Raw genomic sequence first — 25,197 nt, 5'->3', positions numbered from 1 at the left:
CAGCCACTACTCTGTGGTGGTTGGAAGATGTAGGAAGTGTAGGAAGATGTGGCATTGTCCACTTGGGAACTTTATTAAGATAGTTTTTTTTGAGTCATAATGTTATAGAGATGTGCAGCATGGAAACAGACCCATTGGTCCAACTCATCCATGCTGCCCAAATATCCTAAATTAATCTAGTCCCATTGTCTAAATTAAAAAGCACTCGGATGTATAGATTTTGTGATCCAAGTACAAGCTCCTAGACAGGTACGAAAAAACCGAAAAGGTTATTAGAATTTTGGCCTTTATCTCAAGAAGGATGAAAATGTAAGTGTTGAAGTTATGATACAGCTGTGCAGTGCTGGGATTAGATTCCATTTATTGTGTTCATCTTTGGGCACTGCAACCTCAGGACTTTATATTCTTCACGAGAATGCATTGCAGATGCATTGTGCTAATACCAACAGGATCTTGACCAGATTGGCCAATGGGCTGAGAAGTGGCAGATGGAGTTTAATTCAGATAAACGCGAGGTGCTGCATTTTGGGAAAGCAAATCTTAGCAGGACTTATACACTTAATGTTAAGGTCCTAGGGAGTGTTGCTGAACAAAGAGACCTTGGAGTGCAGGTTCATACCTCCTTGAAAGTGGAGTCGCAGGTAGATAGGATAGTGAAGAAGGCGTTTGGTCAGAGTATTGAGTACAGGAGTTGGGAGGTCATGTTGTGGCTGTACAGAACATTGGTTAGGCCACTGTTGGAATATTGCGTACAATTCTGGTCTCCTTCCTATCGGAAAGATGTTGTAAAACTTGAAAGGGTTCAGAAAAGATTTACAAGGATGTTGCTAGGGTTGGAGGATTTGAGCTATAGGGAGAGGCTGAACAGGCTGGGGCTGTTTTCCCTGGAGCGTTAGAGGCTGAGGGGTGACCTTATAGAGGTTTACAAAATTATGAGGGGCATGGATAGGGTAAATAGGCAAAGTATTTTCCCTGTGGTGGGGGAGTCCAGAACTAGATGGCATAGGTTTAAGGTGAGATGAGAAAGATATAATTTTTCACACAGAGAGGGTGGTACATGTATGGAATGAGCTGCCAGAGGATGTGGTGGAGGCTGGTACAATTGCAACATTTAAGAGGCATTTGGATGGGTATATGAATAGGAAGTGTTTGGAAGAATATGGGCTGGGTGCTGGCAGGTGGGATGAGATTGTGTTTGGAATATCTGGTCGGCATGGACGGGTTGGACCGAAGGGTCTGTTTCCATGCAGTACATCTCTATAAATACCATGGTTTAAATTATAAGTTAAAGTCTGAGAACTGAACGCATAGACTATACTTATAGTATGTCCTCCTTGAATATAAAAAGATTAAGAGGTGACCTAATTGAAGAAATTTGAATTGAGGTAGGAAAGGAGAAAGCATTCCGTCTGGTGAATGAGCTCAGCACGAAGAGGCTAGAGATGCATATTCTGGGCTGATATGAGGTAACATTTATTTTCAAAAAAGGTAATGAAAACCTGTAACTCTATCGCACAGAAGGTTGCTGATTTGATGCCAGTTGTCATTTTCAAAACTAAAACTGATAATGTTTTCTTTGGTATGGATCTTTAATGTTATAGAACCAAAGCGTTTAGATGAATTTTAGTTTCGAAGCAGTCATGGCTTGCACACATCGTTTGAGAGACTTTATAACTTACTGCAGTTCCTTTCTCTAGAAATGGGTGTTTTAGCAATTATTAGTCTTAATAATTGAGAATAACTGCAACCTTACTGGAGCATGGTGAGTGTAGTAATATGCATTGGCAGTGCATAAACCACACTTGGTATTTATATCAGGATTTATGCAAGACGTGTCTACTACTATATATCAGCATTCTGTCTCTGAAATTTCCACATAGAATGTGAATGATAAAACTCTGTGCACAACTTGTTATGTTTATGTAATTCTTGCCCTGCAAAAAAAAATTGTAACCTCAGCGTCTGTGCTATAAATAGTATTGAGCGTCTGCTTATATAAAAAGGAACAGGAGTAGCTGTTCAAGATGTGTGTTCAGGGAGAGCTGAACTATATCACTTGTCGAACTAGATGTCATGAATTTGTGTTCATTCTTCTCGGGCAACTCCAGTGAATTTATGGCTCCTCTTGGTTCATTATTTTCAATAGTTTTCAACTTATACAATGTGATGCTAACACGCATTCCAGAAAGAGTCATGTTAATATTGTGCAACTAAAATAGGCACTTGTGAACAAAAATTAAAAGCTGTAAATTCCCCAAGCAAACGACTGAGCAAATGACTGAACAAAGAATAAAGCCCAAAATATCAAAAAAGCAGACTTAACGGTTCCTGTGTTGACTATAAACTGTACAGTCAATGTCAATTGTTCACAGTGGAGCTGAACTCCCTTTTCTAAGACCGTCAGATGAAACACACAGTGCATAAATATATATTTTGTTTCTTTCTATTGACATAATTACCTACCATATCATGCTTGCCATTGTACTAGTTTGAAGTAAAGACTGGATATATTTAGGGCAGGTTAATTCCAGCAACTCACACTTTTTCTTTCTATAATAGTGGTCATGCAGCTGTGGCAGATTTTAAATTTAAATTTAAATTTTTAAACAGTGCTGAGCGAAAAGCCTCAGAATTTTCTTGCTCTCACTTAGCTGCACTGTGAGGTTGCAGCTCCTTCAGTGCTCCTAATATGCCTCCAGTTTTCAGAGCTCACCAGCTGCCCTTATAGTTTTCTGAGTACACCCTCAAGATACTGGTTGGCAAATTCTACAATAGCTCAGTTAGATCACTGCTCCTGACAGGATGTGGGGTCAGCACCTTCGCTTGATGCCAACATCCAGGCTCTGAACTCAGACAGAAAATCCCGACCATTGTCGGGTTGCTGTAACATCAACAGAAACACAGAGTACCTGGGTTGGTTCTGTAGACTGTAGAACTTGAGATGTAAATAGACAGGAAATTTCATTAATGTACGAGGCAGAAACTTATATACAGTAGTTCTTTTAAAGAAGGTTTGACTCCTGTACGGATGAGGGGGATCCTGATGCAATAATGTTTCATATGCTTTGGATAAAGCGGGAACAAATGGCCTAGGTCCATTCTATACTCTTAAAGGTTCCAGGTTACTGCTGCTTTGAATGTAACGCTATATGTGAAAGCATGACACTGCTGAAACAAGTCAGCATTAGGACAAACTTGGAAGCATTTTGATACATGGGTTGAATGTCCTTGACTTGTTCCTGTGCTCTCATATGTTCTTACGACAATATCCATTTGATCAAACTCAGAGCACATCACAGTTGTATTGCTGCTTTGCAGACTATACTAATAAAGGACCCACATCAGATAATGCCTTTGATTCCAGCCTCTTCCTATTCTGTTGCAGCTGGAAACCTATAGCTGACTACATTGACCAGCAGTTTGAACAGTATTTCCGAGACGAGAGCGGCCTAAACAGGAAGAACATTCAGGATAACCGAGTGCATTGTTGCCTGTATTTTATCTCTCCTTATGGACACGGGTGAGAAGAAAAGTTGAGCTGAGGGCAATTATCTTGTTCTTTTCTCAGTTCCTTTTGTTACTGAAATTGTGAGGCAGAGGCAGGAGTGTAATGCTGCTGTTGTAGTGGTTAAGAAGGAAGTATCAATTTTGCAGGGGAGATAAATATGGACCTCATTGGGAACATACTACTGTAAGAGATGAGTGGACATAACATCTGTTTCGGAGTTGATACCCCTCCAGGAAGGAGCCACGATTGGGCATTTGTGGAACTCTGTGCTCAGTTTATCCTTTAGGAATTGAAAGGTTTTGGGAGAAACATATGTATCTATCAGCAAGTGACAGAAATATAATTTCTCTGATCTTTAAACCAATCTGACTTTTCTGTATCTTGGGGAATGAGTTCCTTAACCTTTATGGGATTCTGTTTGTAGATTACTGTTGAGTTTTGCTTCTCCATTAGTTTGGACACATTTTAGATGATTTAGGTGGCAGTAAGGATGTGGTTCTGTGATTAATTTGTTTTGCCTGGGGAGAATGTTTCAAAATTAGATCACAATGTGCTTGTTTAACAGGTATAAACTGAGAACCTAAAAGTCCAAATTGTCAGGAGCTGCCATACTTGTGTTTATTCCATGTCCAGTCACCATATTAATAAAGACTCTTCTGTAAACATCCCAGTTTGCACTTGAAACAGGCATCAGGTCCTGTGCAGTTAGTAGTTGGTTGCTTGTTTATGATTTCTTTATTGGATAGACAGATAGAAGGAACAGCTGGAGGCTGAAAAAAGCAATTTAGGTTTAAATATTTTACTTCCCTTGCTGGGAGCCAGGAGGAAAAGCGGTGATCCTGACAGCTCTGAATTAACTCCATTGCTGACAACTGTTCACTCGCTGTAAGGTGTGATCTGACTATCTCCTGAGGTGCAATCTATTTGATGATGTGGGGGCTGGTGATTTGTCTGTATGAAGATCTGTTTCTTTTGTCAGGAAGGATAATTTGTCTGTCGGAGGAATAATTTAGTCCGTCTGTTTGGGTTAAGGTTGCGGCCGCTGGACACAGAGTTCATGAAGGCATTGCACCAGAAAGTGAACATTGTGCCAGTGATTGCAAAAGCCGACTCTCTCACACCCATTGAAGTGAAGAAACTCAAAGAGAGGGTAAGAATCATCTTCATAAAATGACAACTCTGAGCTAAAAACAAAAGGGTTGATTTCAGTTCCTCCAGATGGAAACTATTGCATCAATATCACTGGCCCCATTTTGATATCCTGAGAATTTTTTGTTGTATTCATTCATGGGATAAAGGCTTCGTTGGCTAGGTCAGCATTTATTGCCCAGAGGGCAAATGACAGTCAGCCACATTGCTGTGGGTCTGGAGTCACATGTAGGCCAGACCAGGATGGCAGTTTGCTTCCCTAAAGGACGTTATTGAACTGGATGGGTTTTTCTGACAATCAACATTGTCATCATTAGGCTGTTAATTCCAGATATTTTGTAAAATAGAAATTCCACCACATGTTGTGGTGGGTTTCGAACCCAGACCCCAGAACATGCCAGGCACCTTGACACACATTTATCAGTGAACCCAAATAGTGTCATTAAGGGTCAATGTTTTTCATCTCAATGTCAAGTTCAAAATTTCAACTGATTGTGCACAGGCAGCACTCACCCTGTCAGGAGGCAGAAAACTGCAGTACAGCTTGGTCATGGTGGTCTTCCCTGAATCTGCTCCATATGGACTCAGTGATGCATCATTTGAATTGTTGACCCCTTTGTGTCTGGCACCCATGGAAAGCTCTAATGTTCCATTGTCAACTGCTTACTTCTTTTCATCTATAACATACCTCTTGGCATTATTTATCGAGAGCCTAATAACTAAATGTAGGCCTGTGAGCCTATCACCATCTAAAAAATGAATGTTCTCAACTCCATTACTTGTCACTGTGCAATTGGACTGCCTGTCCAGTACCCTGTGAACATTTTTCACCTAACTGATGAGATCAGGGCCTTTTTTCTTTCAATTTGTTATTCAAAATATGGGCATCATATTTCACCCATCCCTAGTTTCCCTGTGGTTTGACACAACTAAGCGGCCTGTGAGTTTTCTTCAGAAAATAATTAATAGTTCGTCTTTTTAGTATGTTTAAGATTCTCTCTTGGACATGACCTCTCTAAAGGTAATTGGTGAACCAGTGGGGGTTTTACATTCTGACAGTTTCACTTTTACTAATATCAAGTTTTTGCTGAAGAGTTATTTGTAAAGTGAAATAATAGTGAACTCAGACTCATATTCTGGGATTATTAGACCTCTCAACATTGGCCCAGTAATGAAACCTCTGTGCTACCATATATTCTCGGCTTTGTGGCCTACTTTTCAATTTCATGTTTCCCTTTGGCTGTTTGCTCAGGCTAAATCCATTCGAGCACAGGTTTGGCTTTGAATGGATCTTCATTTCATGCCTCCTATCCATGAACAAAGCTGACTGTTTCTACCCCCGTGTATCTGCTGGCACTTGGCTGTACCTTCCGTTCAATGACATTTGCAAGCTCAACATTCCATAATATTCTTAGATTAGATTAGATTAGATTAGATTAGATTAGATTAGATTACTTACAGTGTGGAAACAGGCCCTTCGGCCCAACAAGTCCACACCGCCCCGCCGAAGCGCAACCCACCCATACCCCTACATTAACCCTTACCTAACACTACGGGCAATTTAGCATGGCCAATTCACCTGACCTGCACATCTTTGGACTGTGGGAGCACCCGGAGGAAACCCATGCAGACACGGGGAGAATGTGCAAACTCCACACAGTCAGTCGCCTGAGGCGGGAATTGAACCCGGGTCTCTGGCGCTGTGAGGCAGCAGTGCTAACCACTGTGCCACCGTGCCGCCCTAACTATCCAGTTCCACCCTGAAAAAATTCCAAAACTCCTGCTGCCATTGTATATTGTACCAACCATTTATTGTAGCAATCCTAGGGATTACCACTGTCCCACAGCCATTATTTTGGAGTCCCCACACTTCATGAACTTCATCTATTCCTCCACCATCTCTGCAACCTGTTCAATCCCCATGTCTCAGTTTATATTGTATATCTCTCTGACACTAGTCTATAATATTTTTATTCCTCCTCCTGTACCACGTTTTATCACAGGGCATTCAGTCATCATGCTTCCAGATTCTGGAATTCTCTTCTTTCATTCTTTGTCTTCCTGCAACATTTCCCAAAGACCTCTTAAAGCCAATCCAATGATTGTGCCTTCATTGACTTTCTTCCTTTGTCCTGACTCTTACTTAGTACCTGTTTGCTCCTGAAATTCATTGGCATGCTTTACTATGTCAAACAAATTTATTGTTATTGTCATCATGAATATTTCAGTACATCAGTCGGTTTCTTAGGAAATTAACTCTGTCATGTTCATTCCTATGCCAATGCAGATTAGAGACGAAATTGAACAATATGGAATTAAAATATATCAGTTTCCAGAGTGTGACTCAGATGAGGATGACGAGTTTAAACAACAAGACAAGGAACTCAAGGTAAGATGGGATTCTAGGATTCAAGGCAAGAGAAGGATTTTACACTGGAAAGAAGGAATGAAGAGAGGAGATCAAAGTTGTAGGAATGAATCATAATTGGATTGCAGGGAAAATGAATTCCAGGGAAGACAAAGCTGTGATAAAAATAAGCACAGCTAAGCAATTTTCAACAGCAGCATCAACTCTGACCATTTTCTTGATAGAGTACAGTCTGTTTTTAATTGTAGTGTTAATGTCATCCTCCCCAATTCAAACTTCGGATTGAATCGAATAGGACCTCATTTCGACTTTTGATGGTTTGACCAGCAATCAGAATAAAACATAATGGAATAAAGCCTAACTCCAAAATGTATTGAAGTCCCTTGAAATCAATAAGGATCATAACACTACGAGATAGACAAATAAAGTTATTTCATCAATTTACATTCATTTGTTCAGAAACTCTGCTTTGTGTTGGCTCATGTCATTAAGAAAGCCTGCGATCAAAGCCTCTAACAATTCTCACAGAGGAACATTCCAGGCCATTCAGACCAGGTTCATCCTCCTTTCTTTACTCTCAGAAATTGTTTTCTTTACTAATTAATCCTTATTTATTTTGAAATGCAATTTGCTTAATTAACAAATTAAGTCACATTGTGAGAAGATGTTAGTCAGACATTGTGAAATGTTTATCCTTTCAGTTTTATTCATCTTGCTAAATGCCATTTTTGCTTTGTTTGATGATGGGAATCAGCTATCAGCTGAGGTTCTGTTGGGATCACTCTTTCCTCTGATTCTGAAGTTCGTGGGTTCAAGTCCCATTCCAGGGCTGGAAGATAAAAATCAGATATGAGACACGACTGTGGCACTGAGAGTGTGCTGGTTTGTCAGAACTGACAGCTTTTGAGTGATGCAGTAAACTGAGGCCCCATTTGCCTTCTCAAATCAATGTAAAAGCCTCACTGCACTTTTTTGTAGAAGGGTAAGCGTGTTCCCCCGATGACCTGACACTATCTTTGCCTCAAAATCAGATCATTATCACATTACTGTTTGTTGGATATTGGTGTTCATAAAGTGTCTGTCATATTTCCATTATAACAGAAGTGACTGCATTTCAGAAGCACTTCATTGGCCACAAACCATTTGGGTCATGTGTTTTCTCTGAAAGGTTATATCAATGCAGGTCTTTCAATTCTTCCCTTTCATTTCAGGAGAGCATTCCCTTTGCAGTCATTGGCAGCAACACAGTGGTGGAGGCACGGGGTCAGAGAGTCCGTGGGCGACTGTATCCCTGGGGGATTGTAGAAGGTGAGTTTTAACAGGACAAAGTGATACCTGATTCCAAATGAATTTATTCAGGAGGAGGTATAGAGTATGAAACGACTTTTATTAATCTTCAAACCTGTGAGAAAATGAATGCTTTAGCAAAAACGACACAGACATCTTGAACAGTCATGTGAATGTACGAAATTGAATATGCTAAAGCTGAATGAGAACACAGACACTAGTATGACATGGCTCTGAATGACATTGAACTGATGGAAAAATGAGAAGTTACCAAGTTCAATGTTACATCTCTGCCCAGTTAGCTGACCTTATGTGGGACAACGTTTGGGTGGAGCAATTGCCTTTAGTGCAAATGTGCTCAAGCAGGGATTTTCATTAATACTTTCCACTGACCCTTGTTGTAGATACTGTTTCTGGGTATTGGCTGAGGTTAAGCTCAGTTCTGATGACCCCATGACTAAATAGCACATTGATACTCTATGTGTGGCTTGTACAATGGGTTTAATCAGTTTTACTGAAGCACTGCCTGCGCAATCCTCCCTCAAAAAGATTCATCAGGAACAGGTGGGAAAAAGTTGGAAAAGAGTCAAATCATTCCAAATTCTTTTCAAAAACACAATCTCAATATCATGCCATTACTTATAGAGTCATACAGCACAGAAACTGACCCTTTGGTCCAACTTGTCCATGCTGACCAAGTTTCCCAAACTAAACCAGCCCCACTGGCTTGCACTTGGCCTGTATTCCTCTAAAACTTTCCTATTCATGTACCTGTCCAAATGTCTTTTAAACATCACAATTGTTCCTGCATCTACCACTTCCTCTGGCAGTTCATTCCACATATGACCCACCCTCTGTGTGAAAACGTTGCCTCTCATGTCCCTTTTAAATCTTGCTCCTCTCACCTTAATATAGACCCTCCAGTTTTGGACTCCCCTTACCCAAGGGAAAGGCCTTCGTTATTCATCTTATCTATGCCCCTCATGATTTTATAAAACTCTATAAGGTCATCCCTCAACCTCCTACATTCCAATGAAAAAAGCCCCAACCTCTCCTTATAACTCAAACCCCCCAATCCCAGTAACATCATTGTAAATCTTTTCTGCACCCTTTCCAATTTAATAATATCCTTCCTATACCATGACAACCAAAAGCAAAACTCTAGCACCAGCAATATCACGCTGGTTCTCTGAAGAAACTGGCAGAAATCCATTTGTTACATTTTCCACAATTTGCTGCACATTTCAGGGTAGCTGGCCAGCACTACATCCCAGGCTACCTTATGAGTTCCAGTGAGCAGCTACTTTACTGCTCAGTTACAACAGTAAAAATTGTTGAGTCAGGTTTTGACTTTGCGTACAGGTACAAAATTAAAGTTAAAATGATTGGGGGGTTCTAGTTTGTGTACAATTGCCAATTTTGTTGCTCTTTGTCCCCATTTCAAAGTTTTGCTTTCCCTTTTGAGTTTTTGCTTAACTCATGCAGCTATGCTAAAAGTAAAATCTGTCATGAATGAATGCAATGGGGCAATTTAAAAAAAATGCTCTAAAAATTATCCCTTGAATCAGTAAGAGTGTTAATTTGAAGTTGTTTGATTAATGTAGTAGGGAACATCCTTGATGCTATAGAGAAGTCAGTATTAATCTGCAACCCGATGAAAGAACTTTTCAAAATATTGTGGAGTGATTTGCTCATTACATTGTGCGACAGTAGCCAGTTTCTGAGTAACTTAAAAAGAAATATACTCACATGTTTGAAGATTGTGCCTAGTAGTGTCCATGTGTCCAAAAGAGCGAGCTTTGTAGAGTTTCCCCAGAGACCGGCAAACCAGTGCAATTTGTGGAACCTCTGAATGGTGATTAATTCACACTGCGACCATTCAGTGAACAAGGCAGGTTTAGAGTTGAAAATGTGTTGCTGGAAAAGCACAGCAGGTCAGGCAGCATCCAAGGAGCAGGAGAATCGACGTTTTGGGCATGAGCCCTTCTTTGGGCTCATGCCTGAAACATCGATTCTCCTGCTCCTTGGAAGATGCCTGATCTGCTGTGCTTTTCCAGCAATACATTTTCAGCTCTGATCTCCAGCATCTGCAGTCCTCACTTTCCCAAGGCAGGTTTAGACTAGTATAACTCTTATACAGTTCTTTTTTTCAAACTATCCCAAAAGGGTTAGTTGGAAACTTGCTTTGTGATACATGAAATATGCACTAAAAATAATGGTTATGCTGATTTCTGATAAAAAGTTGCACTAAGGTGAGTGAAAACTCTGAATTTCATATTGTTATGCAGTGGGATTGTTGAGCTTAATGTGCTGTTTGTCTCAATAAAACTATTATCACCACCTTCCTACCATGGGACTAGGCATGTTATCAGCTAAGAGAAAAATGATCACTATTATAAACAGTACATTAATTTTGCTGACTGCTAATTCATCCACTGTTTTGCAATGTTCTCAAAGGGAAGTGTGCAAACAAAGTAGTGTAATGTAATTAGGCCTCTTGTGCTGCAGTGGTAGTGTATGTGTCTCTGGGCTAGAATACCTGGGTTCAAGAAGTTGGGAGGTCATGTTGCAGCAGTACAGGACTTTGGTTAGGCCACTTTTGAAATACTGTATTCAATTCTTGTCTCCCTACTAAAGGAAAGATGTTGTGAAATTTGAAAGGGTTCAGAAAGGAGTAAAAGGATGATGCCGAGGTTGGAGGATTTGAGATATAATGAGTGGCTGAATAGACTGGAGCTGTTTCCCCTGGAGCATCTGAGGCTGAGGGGTGATCTTATAGAGGATTGCAAAATCATGAGAGGCATGGATCGGGTGAATTGTCAAGGACTTTTCCCGGGGAGGGGAGTCCTAAACTAAAGGGTAAGGTTTAAGGTGAGAGGAGCAAGATTTAAAAGGGAGCTAAGGGGCAACATTTTCATGCAGAGGGTGTTGGATGTGTGAAATCAGCTACCAGTGGAGGTGGTGGAGGCTAGTACATTTACAACATTTTAAAGGCATCTGAATGAGTACATAAACAGGAAAGGTTTAGAGGGATATGGGCCAAAACCTGGCAAATGGGCTTAGATTAATTTAAGATATCTGTTCAGCATTGGCAAGTTTGTTTGAAGGGTCTATTTCCATGCTGTACATCTCTAAGATTCTATGACTCTACCCCATATGTGTGTCATAACATCTCTGAACAGGTCAGTTAAAAATCTGTAAACACAACAAGTAATTTGAAAATGTAGTGAACAAACTTTCTTTTTGTTTTGATTTCCTAGTGGAGAATCAGGCACATTGTGACTTTGTAAAACTCCGGAATATGCTGATCCGAACACACATGCAGGACTTGAAGGATGTGACTTGGGACATTCACTATGAGAATTTCCGGGCCAGATGTATTCAGGAAATGACCAGGTTTGTTTACCATCTCTCTTGCACTCATCCTATGATGGAGAATTGGATCTGCCAGACAGCATTAAGAATTTAGGCACTGTTCTGGAAAGCCCATTCAGTTATTAATGCAGAAGTCTGATGGAAGGATGCAAGGATCCCACCTCCCATATAACTGCTGACACCACATTACTAGGTGGAGATATAAATCATTGACCATTGTGAGGGAAAAATCATCTGAATTGATTTGTTGTGGTCCTGCTAACAGATGGCTTGTTAGGCAGCAATTAGCAAAAACTTCTTATCACTCATCCCAGTAACAAGGCATCAAAGGTGTTGTGGCTTCAGCACAAAAATGGATCAATTATGCAGATCATGTCCAACATTATAAATTGCTTGCTCTCTCTCTCTCTCTCTCTCTCTCTCACACACACACATACAATCAGAAAGATCTGGCAGTATCAATGGAGAGAAATCAGAGTTAACGGTTTGTTAATTATAAGTTATAAATTTATGACTCAGTAAGTTCGTGTGAAATGTCAGGGCCTCCATCTTTGAAAAATTCTAAAGGTGCAATTGCTTTTTCTTTGCAATTATAACCAATGTTAAAATCAAAAAGATTGATCAACCCGTTAAGAGCTGTCAGTCCAGGATTCTGACTCTTCAATGAATGTGTGTAGCACAGTGGCCTTGAAATTCCCAGGGGGCTGACCTACCACACAGTGGGAGGCCATTCAGGCAATCATATCAGTGCCAGTCAAAAAAGGTCTTACTGCACCAATCGCATTTTCCAACATTTAACCCATAGCTCTGGAGGCTATAGCAATGCAAATGAATATCTAAGTGTTACGGGAATTGCTGACTCAACAATCCTTTCAGACGGTGAATTCCAGATTCCCACTACTCTCGTGAGTGAAACAAATTCTCTTCAATTCCCCTGTTAACTTTCTACTTCTCATCTTAAATCTATGTTCCCTGGTTACTGACCCACTACTAACGGAAAAAGTGTATTCCTATCCTTCCTATCTATGCACTTCATAATCTTACACACCTCTACCAGGTCCCCTTTCAATCTTTACTGTTCCAGTGAAAATGACTCCAGTCTATCCAATCTTTCTTCATAATTCAGACACTCCAGCCCAGGCAGAATCCTGGTAAATCTCCTCTGCACCCTCTCTCGTCCTTTCTATAATGAGGCTGACCAAAACTGCTCACAGTACTCACGTTTTCATCCCAGTCTTCACTAATTCACACTTTTAACCTTGAACTTCATTAATTTGACTAATTATAGGAACCATTTTTAGAGTTTACCATACCTATGTTGTTTAATAGTTTATCCCTCCTTCCTTTCCCACTTCCTTAAAGTTTCCTTCAACATTTTTCTGTGTGCTGAGGTTGTTAAACTATCCCCATGTTTCACCCATTTTACGCTGGAAACTTTTCTTCAGGCTGAAAACTCTTAATGCCAATGGTTACAAGTCCCTTTTACAGTGTGGCAACCAGAGCTGTGTGCAATAATTCAACTGTGATCTGGCAAACATGTTGTGCAATCTGAGCAGAAGCTCAATAAACTTTATTTCCACTGACAATGTGACCTCGCATTTTGTCAGCTTTTTCAATTGCTTCATTGCAGAATCTGAAAATGACGCAGATGCAGACATTCATAACTTTATTCCATTTATATTTATGATTGATTCATGCCACGTAAAATCATTGTGCATTCATCTGCATCTGATGTCATCTATTAAATCAGATCAATGTTTACTTTACATTGATGAAATTCCATCAGTATGCAATCAATTGAAGAAATATTCAAATCATTTGGCCTCTTATACGTATGTACTATTCTAAAAGTTTTAACAGTGTTAGGCACTGAATGGGCAAATCCTTAATGAGGTTTGTACTGATATCTGTTGTAAATGCCACCTTCATATTTTCCCCGGATTTCCATCAATTTTCTGCCAAAGAACTTAAGCCCTCTCGTGGAAATCACTGACTTACTGATTGCTACTAATGAGTTGCCTTGAAGTTGGTTTTCCTGTGCCATGTGCCCGTATTGTAATTCTGGTGGGAGACTACTGGGTGAAAGAACCTCAGTAGGCATTTTAAGCTGTTTGTGATATTTCCTTGTAAGACTGGAGCTGCATAGAACCACCCTGAAGAAGTTCAAGATTTAACTCTTTCTTCATGCTAATATGATGTTCTCAATTTGGTTCACCTCAAAATGAGAAGAAGATAGCCACTGAAATGTCTTCTTTCTTGAACTTCACAGTAAATTGACCCAGGACAACCGAGCAGAAAGTCCACTCCCCTTACTACCTGTGCCAACTCCAGATGCAGAGACAGAAAAACTGATCAAAATGAAGGATGAGGAGGTGAGCTTCTGGGGAGTCTAGGCTACACGTGTGGTAGCCAGCGACTATGAGATGTCTGGTGATGTTGGTTGTTTGTGTGAATAGACTCATTTGTAAACGCTTACTTCACTGTTGCAACTTTGTCTTTTTGTCTTATTGCTGCCATTCCTTCTGTCTGACATTTTTGCATTTGATACTTCTGAAAGATCACTCTAGCAACAGGCAATGCAATTAGCAAGTTCTTAGATAATAGGTAGTACCAGATAATTGTGGTCATTCGTGCACATTTACTCATTCTCAAGACATGGCTAATGCTGCCAGTGCTGAATTTATCAGCCATTTGAATTTTAATAGGCAGTGGTACAGCTTGTCCAAATGACAAAAGGCTACACGTTCAATTTATTACCCGGACATGAGACTCCAGTTGCAAATTAGCTGCACAATGCAGAAATTTCCCAATTTCCATTTTTATTAAAAATCAGAAATTGAAATTTGATACTTTCTATAACTGGTGGCTCAACTGCAGTGTCAATTTTACAGCAAGTCAAAAATCCATGCTAACTTTTTAAAACACCCAAGTATTCTGAATGCCACAGTTATAGAAATGTTTCATTATTGCAAATACAGTTTTTGTAGTAAAATGAATATTATTTAATGGTGTGTAGCAATCAATTAGTATGTGTTCAACTACATGGATTATGCATTATCTAAATATGTGTTCCCAATATCTTTAGGTGACCATAATCCTGTTGTATCGACTACATGCCTATTGATGTTTAGCTGCCATTTGTTGCTGGTGTGTTACAGTAGCTGCAGTACTCAGTGATTTGGGCTTTCTTTCTGCAGCTGCGGCGAATGCAAGAAATGTTGCAACGAATGCAACAACAAATGCAGGATCAGTGAGTGACAGACTGATATCGAATGAAAAACAAAGACTCACCTCTTCAGCCAAATCCAATAGGAATGAAGAAGGCTGGACAAGACACAGGGGCATGCCTCTGGGAAAAATGCACTGTACAGAATGTGTCCCGTGTTTTCTGTTTTACTCTAGAGACAGCTAGAGGATGACCACGTGTCTGGCCTACTCTGTCTAGTGCCACCATATCATTCACATATCCTGCTTGTTTGTTTGGGTTTGTATTTAATATCTTGTCAGTACAATTGAAAACCATTCAGAGACATATCTGCATCGGAATGCTTCTGTGGAAAATATTCTTTACTAATAAATGTTTTCAAATTGGTCTGTTTTCAGGCAGTCAGCTTTATTTAAGGTGAGGAGTTCTGGTTTCATAGCCACCATCACCCGCCTGGATTTTCCATGAAAGGGCAGTGCAGTTTCTTGGATGAATTCTCAGAGAAACAACATGGCCACTGACTCATTTTTTTCTTCCATGTTCTGTCTAGTCCCCTATCATAGTTACTACAGAAGACTGGACAAAACTAAGGACCATCAGGTCTTCCAGGACAGAATTAGAGTGTGGGTACAAGTTTGGGACATACTCTAGACTCATCCCACCATTGAAATTTGACCGGACCATTTCCCCTCGGGTTTGATTCCAGCCTCGGGCAACTGTCTGTGTGGAGTTTGTACATTCTCCCATGTCTGGGGAAGTTACCTCTGGTGCCCCGGTTTCCTCCCACAATCCAAAGATGTGCACGTTAAGTGAATTGGCCTTGCTAACTTTCCCATAGTGTTCAGGGATGTGCAGGTTAGGTGCATTAGTCAGGGGTAAATGTAGAGTAATAGGATAGGGGAATAGGTTTGGGTGGGTTACTCTTCGGAGGGTGGGTGTGGGTTTGTTGGGCTGAAGGGCCTGTTCCCACACTGTAGGAATTTTATGATTCTATTTAGCCTCTCCCAGAACTGAAATCATCCAACCCTGGTAACATCCTTGTAAATCTTTTCTGAATCCTTTCAAGTTTCACAACACCTTTCCTATAGGAGGGAGACCAGAATTGCATACAATATACCACTAGTGGCCTAACCGGTGTCCTGTACAGCTGCAACATGACCTCCCAACTCCTATACTCAATGCCCTGACCAATAAAGGAAAGCACACTAAACGCCTCCTTCACTATCCTATCTACTGGAGATTCCATTTTTAAGGAACTATGAACCTGCACTCCAAGGTCTCTTTGTTTAGCAACATTCTCCAAGACCTTACCATTAAGTGTATAAGCCTTACCTTGATACGCCTTTCCAAAATGCAGCACTTCACACTTATCTAAATTAAACTCCATCTGCCAACTCCTCAGCCCATTGGGCCATCTGATCAAGATTCTGTTGTACTCTGAGGTAAGCTTCTTTGTTGTCAACCACACCTCCAATTTTGGTGTTATCTGCAAACTTACTAACTATACCTCCTATGTTCACATCCAATTCATTTATATAATGACGAAAAGCAATGGACCCAGCACCGATCCTTGTGGCACACCACTGGTCACAGGCCTCCAGTCTGGAAAGCAACCCTCCACCACCACCCTCTGTCTTCTACCTTCAAGTTAGTTCTGTATCCAAATGGCTAGTCCTCCCCGTATTCCATTACATCTAATCTTGCTAACCAGTTTCCCACGAGGAACCTTGTTGAACGCTTTACTGAAGTCCATATAGATCACATCCACTGCTCTGCCCTCATCAATCTTTTTTGTTACTTCTTCAAAAAACTCGGTCAAGTTAGTGAGACCTGATTTCCCACACACATAGCCATGTTGACTATCCCTAATCTGTCCTTTCCTCTCTAATTACATTTAAATCCTGTCTCTCAGGATTTCCTCCAACAACGTGCCTACTAGTGATGTCAGGCTCACCGGCCTATAGTTCTTTGGCTTTTCCTGATCACCTTTCTTAAATAGTGGCACCACATTAGGCAACATCCAGTCTTCTGACATGTCACCTGTAATTATCCATGATCTAATTATCCCAGCAAGGGACCCAGCAATCACTTCCCTAGCTTTCCACAGAGTTCTAGGGTACACCTGATTAGGTCCTCGGGATGTATCCACCTTTATGCATTTCAAGACATCCAGTACCACCTCCTCTGTAATAATGGACATTTTTCAAGATGTCACCATCTATTTCCCCACATTCTGTATTTTCCATGCTCTTTTCCACAGTAAACACTGATACAAAATACTCGTTTAGTGTTTCCCCCATCTCCTGCAGTTCCACATATAAGCTGTCTTGCTGATCTTTGTGGGCCATATTCTCTCCCTAGTTACCCGTTTGTCGTAATGTATTTATAAAATCCCTTAGGATTCTTCTTAATCCTATTTGCCAAAGCTATCTCACATCCCCTTTTTGCCCTTCTGATTTCCCTCTTAAGTGTACTCCTACTGCTTTTATACTCTTCCAAGGATTCACTTGATTTATCCTGTCTATACCTGACATGTGCTTCCTTCTTTTTCTTGACTGAATCCTCAATGTCTTGAGTCATCCAGCATTCCCTACACTTACCAGCCTTTCTTTTCACCCTAACTGGAATATACTATCTCTGGACACTCATTATCTCATTTTTGAAGGCTTCCCAATTTCCAGCTGTCCCCTTACCTATGAACATCCATCCCCAATCAACTTTTGAAAGTTAACGCTTTAACAATCAAAATTGACCTTCCTTCAATTTAGAACTTTAACATTTAGATCCTGTCTATCCTTTTCCATTGCTATTTTAAAATGAATAGAATGATGGTCACTAGCCCCAAAGTGCTTCCCCACTGACACCTCAGTCACCTGCCCTACCTTATTACCCAAGATTAGGTCAAGTTTTGCACCTTCTGTAGTAGGTAGATCCACATACTGACTCAGAAAATTTTGTTGTATGCACTTAACAAATTCCTCGCCAGCTAAACCCTTAACACTATGGTCGTCCCAGTCAATTTTTGGAAAGTTAAAATTCCCTATCATTACCACCCTATTACTCTTAAGATAACTGCGATCTCCTGACAAATTTATTTCTCAAGTTCCTACAGACTATTGGGGGTCTATAGTACAATCCCTATAAGATAATCAAGTCTCTCTTATTTCTCAGTTTCACCCAAGTAGCTTCCCTGGATGTATTTCCGGGAATATCCTCTCTCAGTACCACTGTGATGCTATCCCTTATCAAAAATGCCACCCCCCCTCCTCTCTTGCCCCCACCCTTACTATCCTTCGTAAAGCATTTGTATGCTAGAGCATTATGCTTTCAGTCCTGTCCATCCCTGAACCACATCTCTGTAATTGCTATGATCCTCTAGTCCCATGTTCGTAACCGTGCCCTGAGTTCATCTGCTTTCCTTGGTCGGCTTCTTGCATCTAAATAAATGCAGTTTAATTTATCTTATTCTCTGCTTTGTTCCTGCCTGCCCTGACTGTTTGACTTGCTCCCTTTCCTAACTGTACCAGTCTCAGACTCATCTCTTTGCTAGGTCCCATTCCTTCCCACCTTACTAGTTCAAATCCTCCCAAGCAACTCTAGCCAATCTACCTTCCAGCATTAGTCCCATTCCAATTCAGGTGTAATCGGTCCTTCTCATACAGGTCACTGCTAGGCCAGAAGAGATTCCAATGATCCAAAAATGTGAACCTTTCTCCCGTCACTGGCTCCTCAGGCATGCACACATCTGCTCTCCCCTCCTATTCTTACCCTCACTAGTTTGTAGCACTGGTAGTATTCCAGATATTATTATCATTGAGGACCTCCTTTTTAAATTCCTGTCTAGCTTCCTATATTCTCCCTCCAGAATCTCATCCTTTTTCCTTCCTATGTCATTAGTTCTAATGTGTACAACAACCTCCTGCTGGTCCCACTCCCCTTTCAGAATATTCTGCATTCTGTCCGAGATATCCTTGATACTGGCACCAGCGAGGCAACACATAATTCTGATTTCTTGCTGTCGGCCGCAGAAACATCTGTCTGTGCCTCTGACGAGAGAGTCCCCATCACAATCGATCACTTGGAACCTGATATACCCCTCATTATATTTGAGCCGGTCTCTGTACCAGAAATTTGGCTGTTCATGATACATTCCCCTGAGAGTCTATCAACCCATACATTTTTCAAAACAGCATAATTGTTTGAGATGGGGATAGCCACAGGAGGCTCTGCACTACCTGCCTCCCTCTCCTACCATTCCTGGTGGTAACCCATTTACTTGACTGTATCTCCCTTCCTGTCACTGTTATGCATTACACTCCCTACCTCCTTTAATATCCTCATTACCTCTAACTGCTGCTCCAACCAATCCATAAGATCTGGTAGGATTCACAGCCAAACATACTTTCCACAGACATAATCATCAGTAACACAGAAACTCTCCCTAATCTCCCACATCTGACAAGAAGAGCACATCACTCTCCTCAAGGCCATCTTTGCACTTTAACAATCTACAGCTCTAAAAATTACTGTACCAGGTTAACTTAGTACCTTTGGTTTGTATTTTAAAATTTTAATCGAGAGACAGATCTTAATAAAACATATAACCAAAAAGAACCCACACACTATTGATAAAAGACAGGGTTACACTTAACGATCATGCACTTAACCGATCCTGTGCTGTGAGCTTTCTCACAGAGGTTCCTCCAAGGTCAGCTGTGAATTTCATGGTTTGTTAAATTTTCTTAGATGCACTCCGATGTCCAGAAATACCTGAAATCAAACAGCAAAGGCAGTAGCTGTGCAGATTCACTGATGTGTCAGACAGCAATGTAAGTTTCTTTCTCTCTCTCTCTCACTGAGCATGTGGTCTCTACCTTTGTTCTCTTCCTCCTTTTCAAAGTGTTGTTGTTTTGATCTGTTATTCCCCAGAGTCCCAAAACAATGCAACAGCTTATAAAACAGGAATTACTGCTTCTGGAATTTGAGGAAATCACCTCCAACACCTAAAATATGTAGACAGAGCTTAGAGTGCTGAGCATTGTAGCTCCTTTTATGTTTTAAATGGGAATCCTGGCAGATGTATGAGAGGCCGTACCACTGTGGGATCTGGAAGAATATATCTTAATGTACAACTGGGGGCCTCTGCTGAAGATAGAGAGATTTGGAATTATTCTCCATAATTGCAGGATTTTGGGTTTGTATTTTGTTATCTTGAGACGAGGGTGGGGTGGCATTTCTAACTCATTGTGTTTCCCTCAGATCGTAGTACGCTTATGTACCAGTGAAGCATCAAAATTGATGGGCAGGAAATTCTGAAGCTTAGCAAGAAGAAATTCCAGTAATAGTTACAGATCAGGAGGTGGAAGAGACTGAGAAATTTAGTGAAATTACAAATACTCAGGAAGTGGAACTGAACAAGTTACTGGAGCTGCAGACTGACAAGGCCCTGGGTATTGATGCATTACATCCTGGGGTCCTAAAAAGGTAACTGAATGGTTAGTGGATGTGTTGATCTTAATTTTCCAATATGTGCTAGATTCAGGCAAGGTCTTATCAGACTGATGTCATGGTTCGCTGAGGTTGACAGTCCTGGATACATGATAAATGTGAAGAATTAATGAAGCTTGTGAAAATCCCAATTTGCCTTTGACTGACAGCTACACATGGTAAAAGCAAACTATGCCAGATTTATTTAGTAACAGGAAAATAAAGCCTTAACTTTTTATTGCAGCACATTTAACTTTTAACAATAGTGGTAAAAGGACAAGATTTCTAATTTATGTAGTTTGGACCTTAGGTCTTTTAAAATTCACACACACACACACACACACACCGAAAACTATGAGTGGATGGAAAAACATAGTAAGAGGACTGTATCAACAGTCCGAAACCACAAACTTAGATGTGTTGGTTTCCCGTTCATCAATTCCTCGATAATGCCACAATGTTATCTGCACAGCGATGGTCAGTTTTTACTTCACTGATTGCATAGTTTGACCTGGAGTCTTTTTGGTTCTCATTAAGGTTTGACAATTATTTCCCTCAGTCCTCTCAAATGTAACCTTACTGCTTTTTAGACAGAAAATCAGAGATAGCAATTTTAGAATCCAACAAATGCAGGCGATCTCTTTGCTCTTCCCTGTTTGATTCACTCCACTTACAGAGTTTGCAACACAATCAATCAGAGGATCAATAAATTAATCAGCTGTGCTGACTTCTCTTAAACCCACAACAAATTGTGCCAAAAGCTGCCTGCTTCATATACACCAGTTAATCTCGTTTGATTTTACAAAATTGCACACAACTCATTGTACATTAATTCCTTTTTAAAGTAGTGTCCCGTTTTCTCATTGTCAGTCCATAGTCAACACTGGAAAGTTACAAATATCACTCCACTATTGAAGAAGGAATAAAGGCAGGAAAAAAGCAACCAAAGGTAAGTTAGCTTGATATCTGTCATGGCGGTAGAATTGATTACTAAGGAGGATACAGTTAGATGCCTTGAAAAAGTCAGGAATGGTCAGCATAGTTTTGTGAAAGGGAAATCAAGTTTAACAAGCCTGAAAGTGGATAAAAAGGAACCAGAATATCTACTGTATTTTAATTTGCAGAAGGCATTTGACAGATTCCACAGAAAGGGTTATTGCACACACTAGGAGTGTATAATAGCAGGCATTGATGATAACCTAGCTGGCAGTATGTGGAGTATGCAAAAGTCAATCTTGCTCTGATTGACACAATGCAAGCAGTGGGACCTGTGCTGGAGCCTTAGTGTCTTTGCAATTTATATCAATGACTAAGATGATGGAAGTAAAGCTAAATTTGCAGATGACACAAAGATATATAGGAAAATGTTTTGTGCAGAGGACTTAAGGAGAGTGCACCAATGGATTTAGGTGACAGGATAAGTGGGCAGATGGAATATAATGTAGGTGTATATGAAATTGTTCACTTTGATATCAAGACTAAAAAAGTTGTTTCAATTTAAACTGAGAACAACTACAAAATTCTGAGGTGCAGAGGGATCTAAATCATGATCTTTGGTGAGTCACAAAAATGTTAGTTTGCAGGTCCAGCAAGTAATTAAGGAGTCTAATGGAATGCTAATCTTTATTATGAAAGGAATTTAAAAGATGGTAAGGATGTTATGCTTCAATTATGTGGCTTTGATGGGGCCACATTTCAAATACTATCTGTGTATTTCTCTCATTATTTAAGGAAGGATAGACATGCATTGGAAGTGATTCAGAGAAGGTTTACCAGATTGATACCTCGAATAAGCAAATTGATTTCTGAAGGTAGGTTGGGCAGACTGGGTTTGTATTCACTGGAGTTGAGAAGAGTGAGGATTGACCTGATTAAACTGCATAAGATTCTGGATGGTCTTGCCAAGGTGGACATGGGAAGGATGTTTTCTCTTGTGGATTACTGAGAAATAAGGAGCACTGTTTAAAAATTATGGGTTACCCATTTCAGACAATATTGTGTGACTTTGGAAATCTGTCTCAGACATCAGTGGATGCAGGGTCATTGAATACTTTTAAGGTGGAAATAAATATTAGTCAAAGGACTCAAGTATTGCCAGGCTATTTGGGAATGTGGAATTCAAAACACAAACAGATCTGTCAGGAACTTTTTGAATGGCACAGCAGGCTCGAGTGGCCTACATCTGCTTCTAATCTAGATATTTTTATGCAACTTTCAATGCCTTTTTGTAATTGCCAACTTCTAAAAATTTGAACTCATTGATTATATGGTATGTCTATTTCCTTATAATGTGAGAAAGATTTGTGTTTGCCCTCATCTCTTATCTTGAGAACAATGCTAATTTCCGCCCAGGCGAATAGAACAAGTATAACAATTCCACACCTTCTAAACTCTGGTTTCTTGTCATTGCTTTTCATTACTTCTGTAGCACATCACAATATTAATGATGCCACCAGGAATACCCCTACAATTCTATTTTCCTAAGAAACTATTGTACCATAATATATATTAGCTGCATCTGCTGAGATATAGTTTAGAGTTTGGCAAAAGAAGACCAGGAAGCTGATAAAGAAACAGAAAATGAAGTATGAAATTAAATTAGTAAAAATATAAAAGTGGGCTGTAAAAGCATGCCTACTTATGTAAATTGAAAAAGATTAACAATGACAAACATGTGCCCATATAGTTAAAGATGAGAATTTACAATGGGAATAAAGAAATGGCAGAGAAGCTACACAAAAACATTGTGCATGTCTTCACAGAGGAAGATGCAGTTCAACCTTCCAGACTACTAGAAAAACAAGGGATTAGCAAGTATGAGGGCTGGAAAGAAATTTGTATTAGTAAGAAAGTAACACTAGAGAAATTAATAGGATTGAAATATGGTATCTTCCCAAGGAAATGATGGTGTACATCCAAGAGTGTGGGAAGAAGTCTCTATCACGATAATGGATGATTGTTATCTTCCAAAATGTTATAGATTCTGGAATTTGTTCCTGCAGATTGAAAAATATCAAATGTAACCACTTTATCTAAGAAAGAAGGAAACGGAAAAATGGGGAACTACATAACTTTTGTCTACCATCATCCGTAGAGAAATATATTCTAACGATAATTGGTCACTTAGAAATAATCATAAAACTAGGTGAATTCAACATGGATTTATAAAAGGGGAAACATATTCAACAAAGTTTTTTGAGCTTTTATTTGAGGACATATTTAACAGAACAGATGAAAGAGGGCACCAATGAATGTGCTTTACTTGGATTTTAGAAAGGCTTCTGATAACATCCTACACAAGTAGTTTGAAAACAAAATTATATTGCAAGGAATTGTAGGCAATACACTAGCATGGACTGAGAATTAACTAATGGTCAGAAGCAGAGAGTAGGAAAATCTCACATTGGCGGGCTGTGATGAGTGCTGCACCACAAAAATCTCTGCTTAGGCCACAACTGTCCCCAACTTGTATCAATGATTTGGGTGTGGGGATAAATTTTCCAAATTTGCTGATGACTCAAGCCATGTGGGAAAGCGAGTTATGATGAAGTTACAAAGATATTTCAATGGGATTTGGGCAGGTTAACAGAAAGATCAAAAACATGGCAGATTGAATATAAATGTGAATAAATTTGAGATTATCCACTATGCTAGAAAGAACAGAGGCACCCAATTGTTCTAAAATGGTGGAAAATTGAGATATGTAAACATCCAAAGGATTCTGGGTGTCTTCGCTCATAAGTCACTGAAAGCTAACTTGCTGGTAGAGCAAGGAATTAGAAAGGAGAAAGTGAGGTCTGCAGACGCTGGAGATCAAAGCTGAAACTTTATTGCTGGAACAGCACAGCAGGTCAGGCAGCATCTAGGGAACAGAAGATTCGACGTTTCGGGCACATGCCCTTCTTCAGGAATTAGAAAGGCCACTTTTGAAAGGTTCTTTATTGCAAGAGGACTGGATACAAGAATAAAGATAAATTTCTGTAATTGTACAGAAACTTGTTGAGATCTCTTCTAGAAAACAGAAAGGTACTTACCATAGAAAGAGTACAACAAAGTTCACCAGACAGATAATGCCATCTACCCTTATATTTCATGTACTTCGTCAAAGCCAGCTTTCTCCAATATAACACTTATGGCATTTCCAACAACCTTAATTTATGCAATTTATTGTTATAAGGAGGTTTCTTTTAATGTCACATTCTGCACATGTGAGTTATTACAAACAGTTATGTAAATATATTCCTGGACAGATGTGAATTCTCACGATTTGATTGGTGCTTCAAATTGGGTCAAAATCCAGAATGCTCTGCCACTAGTCCATTAGGCAGTGGTTGGCTGGTAGTGTCCTCAAGAACCTATGGGAAAAGGAGTGGGCTTATCCTATCGCTGGTTCCCTGAGAAGATTATCAAAGTCATTTGGCAGAGTGCTTTATTGCAGGAACTTGACATAGTCAATATTAAGTGGTTACTTCCTCAAGCTGGGGCATCCAGAACACAGTGGCAGAGTTTAATGTTAATTGTGCAATCATTTAGAGTGGAGACAAGAAGAAATGTCTTCGGTCATCAGCTTGTGAACCTTTAGATTTCTCTACCCCAGGGGGTTGTTCATGATCCATTGTTGAGTATATTTAAGGTGGGATAGACCAATTTAAGCCATTCAGGGAATCAAAGGATACAGGCAGGAGAATTTAGGTGAGTCAGAGAAGTAACTATGATTAGATATAATAGTGAAGCAGACTTGAATGAAATGTATTTTGTTATGTTTTATTAAGCACAATTTTCTAATTTCATCTTCCTGTGTCTTTCATCCATTACTTA

General features: G+C 39.9%; 1 protein-coding gene and 1 long non-coding RNA gene across 5 annotated transcripts in view; both read left to right on the top strand.

The window, feature by feature from the left end:
* The window catches only part of septin5a (septin 5a), a 131,825-nt gene extending 116,546 nt beyond the window's left edge, over window positions 1-15,279 (top strand). For all 4 annotated transcript variants that reach the window (XM_088000174.1, XM_043716050.2, XM_043716052.2 and 1 more), the window contains 7 exons: window positions 3,386-3,520; window positions 4,541-4,658; window positions 6,945-7,046; window positions 8,237-8,333; window positions 11,573-11,708; window positions 13,957-14,059; window positions 14,885-15,279. In XM_088000174.1, the coding sequence (XP_087856300.1) occupies window positions 3,386-3,520; window positions 4,541-4,658; window positions 6,945-7,046; window positions 8,237-8,333; window positions 11,573-11,708; window positions 13,957-14,059; window positions 14,885-14,941 (748 nt within the window). In that variant the 3' untranslated portion in view covers window positions 14,942-15,279. The remainder of the gene's footprint in view (window positions 1-3,385; window positions 3,521-4,540; window positions 4,659-6,944; window positions 7,047-8,236; window positions 8,334-11,572; window positions 11,709-13,956; window positions 14,060-14,884) is intronic.
* A 630-nt stretch (window positions 15,280-15,909) lies between these two features.
* On the top strand, window positions 15,910-20,365 carry LOC122562809 (uncharacterized). Its single transcript, XR_006315420.2, has 3 exons — window positions 15,910-16,334; window positions 19,639-19,721; window positions 20,152-20,365. It is a non-coding gene; the product is annotated as an uncharacterized LOC122562809 (long non-coding RNA).
* Window positions 20,366-25,197: the final 4,832 nt, after the last annotated feature.

The sequence above is a fragment of the Chiloscyllium plagiosum genome, unplaced genomic scaffold (genome assembly GCF_037043375.1).
Source record: "Chiloscyllium plagiosum isolate Xiang-an unplaced genomic scaffold, Cpla_swu_hap1 HiC_scaffold_24, whole genome shotgun sequence".
In the NCBI taxonomy this organism is placed as follows: domain Eukaryota; kingdom Metazoa; phylum Chordata; class Chondrichthyes; order Orectolobiformes; family Hemiscylliidae; genus Chiloscyllium; species Chiloscyllium plagiosum.
Note: the sequence above shows the minus strand (reverse complement) of the source record. Positions and strands in the feature narration are given on the sequence as shown.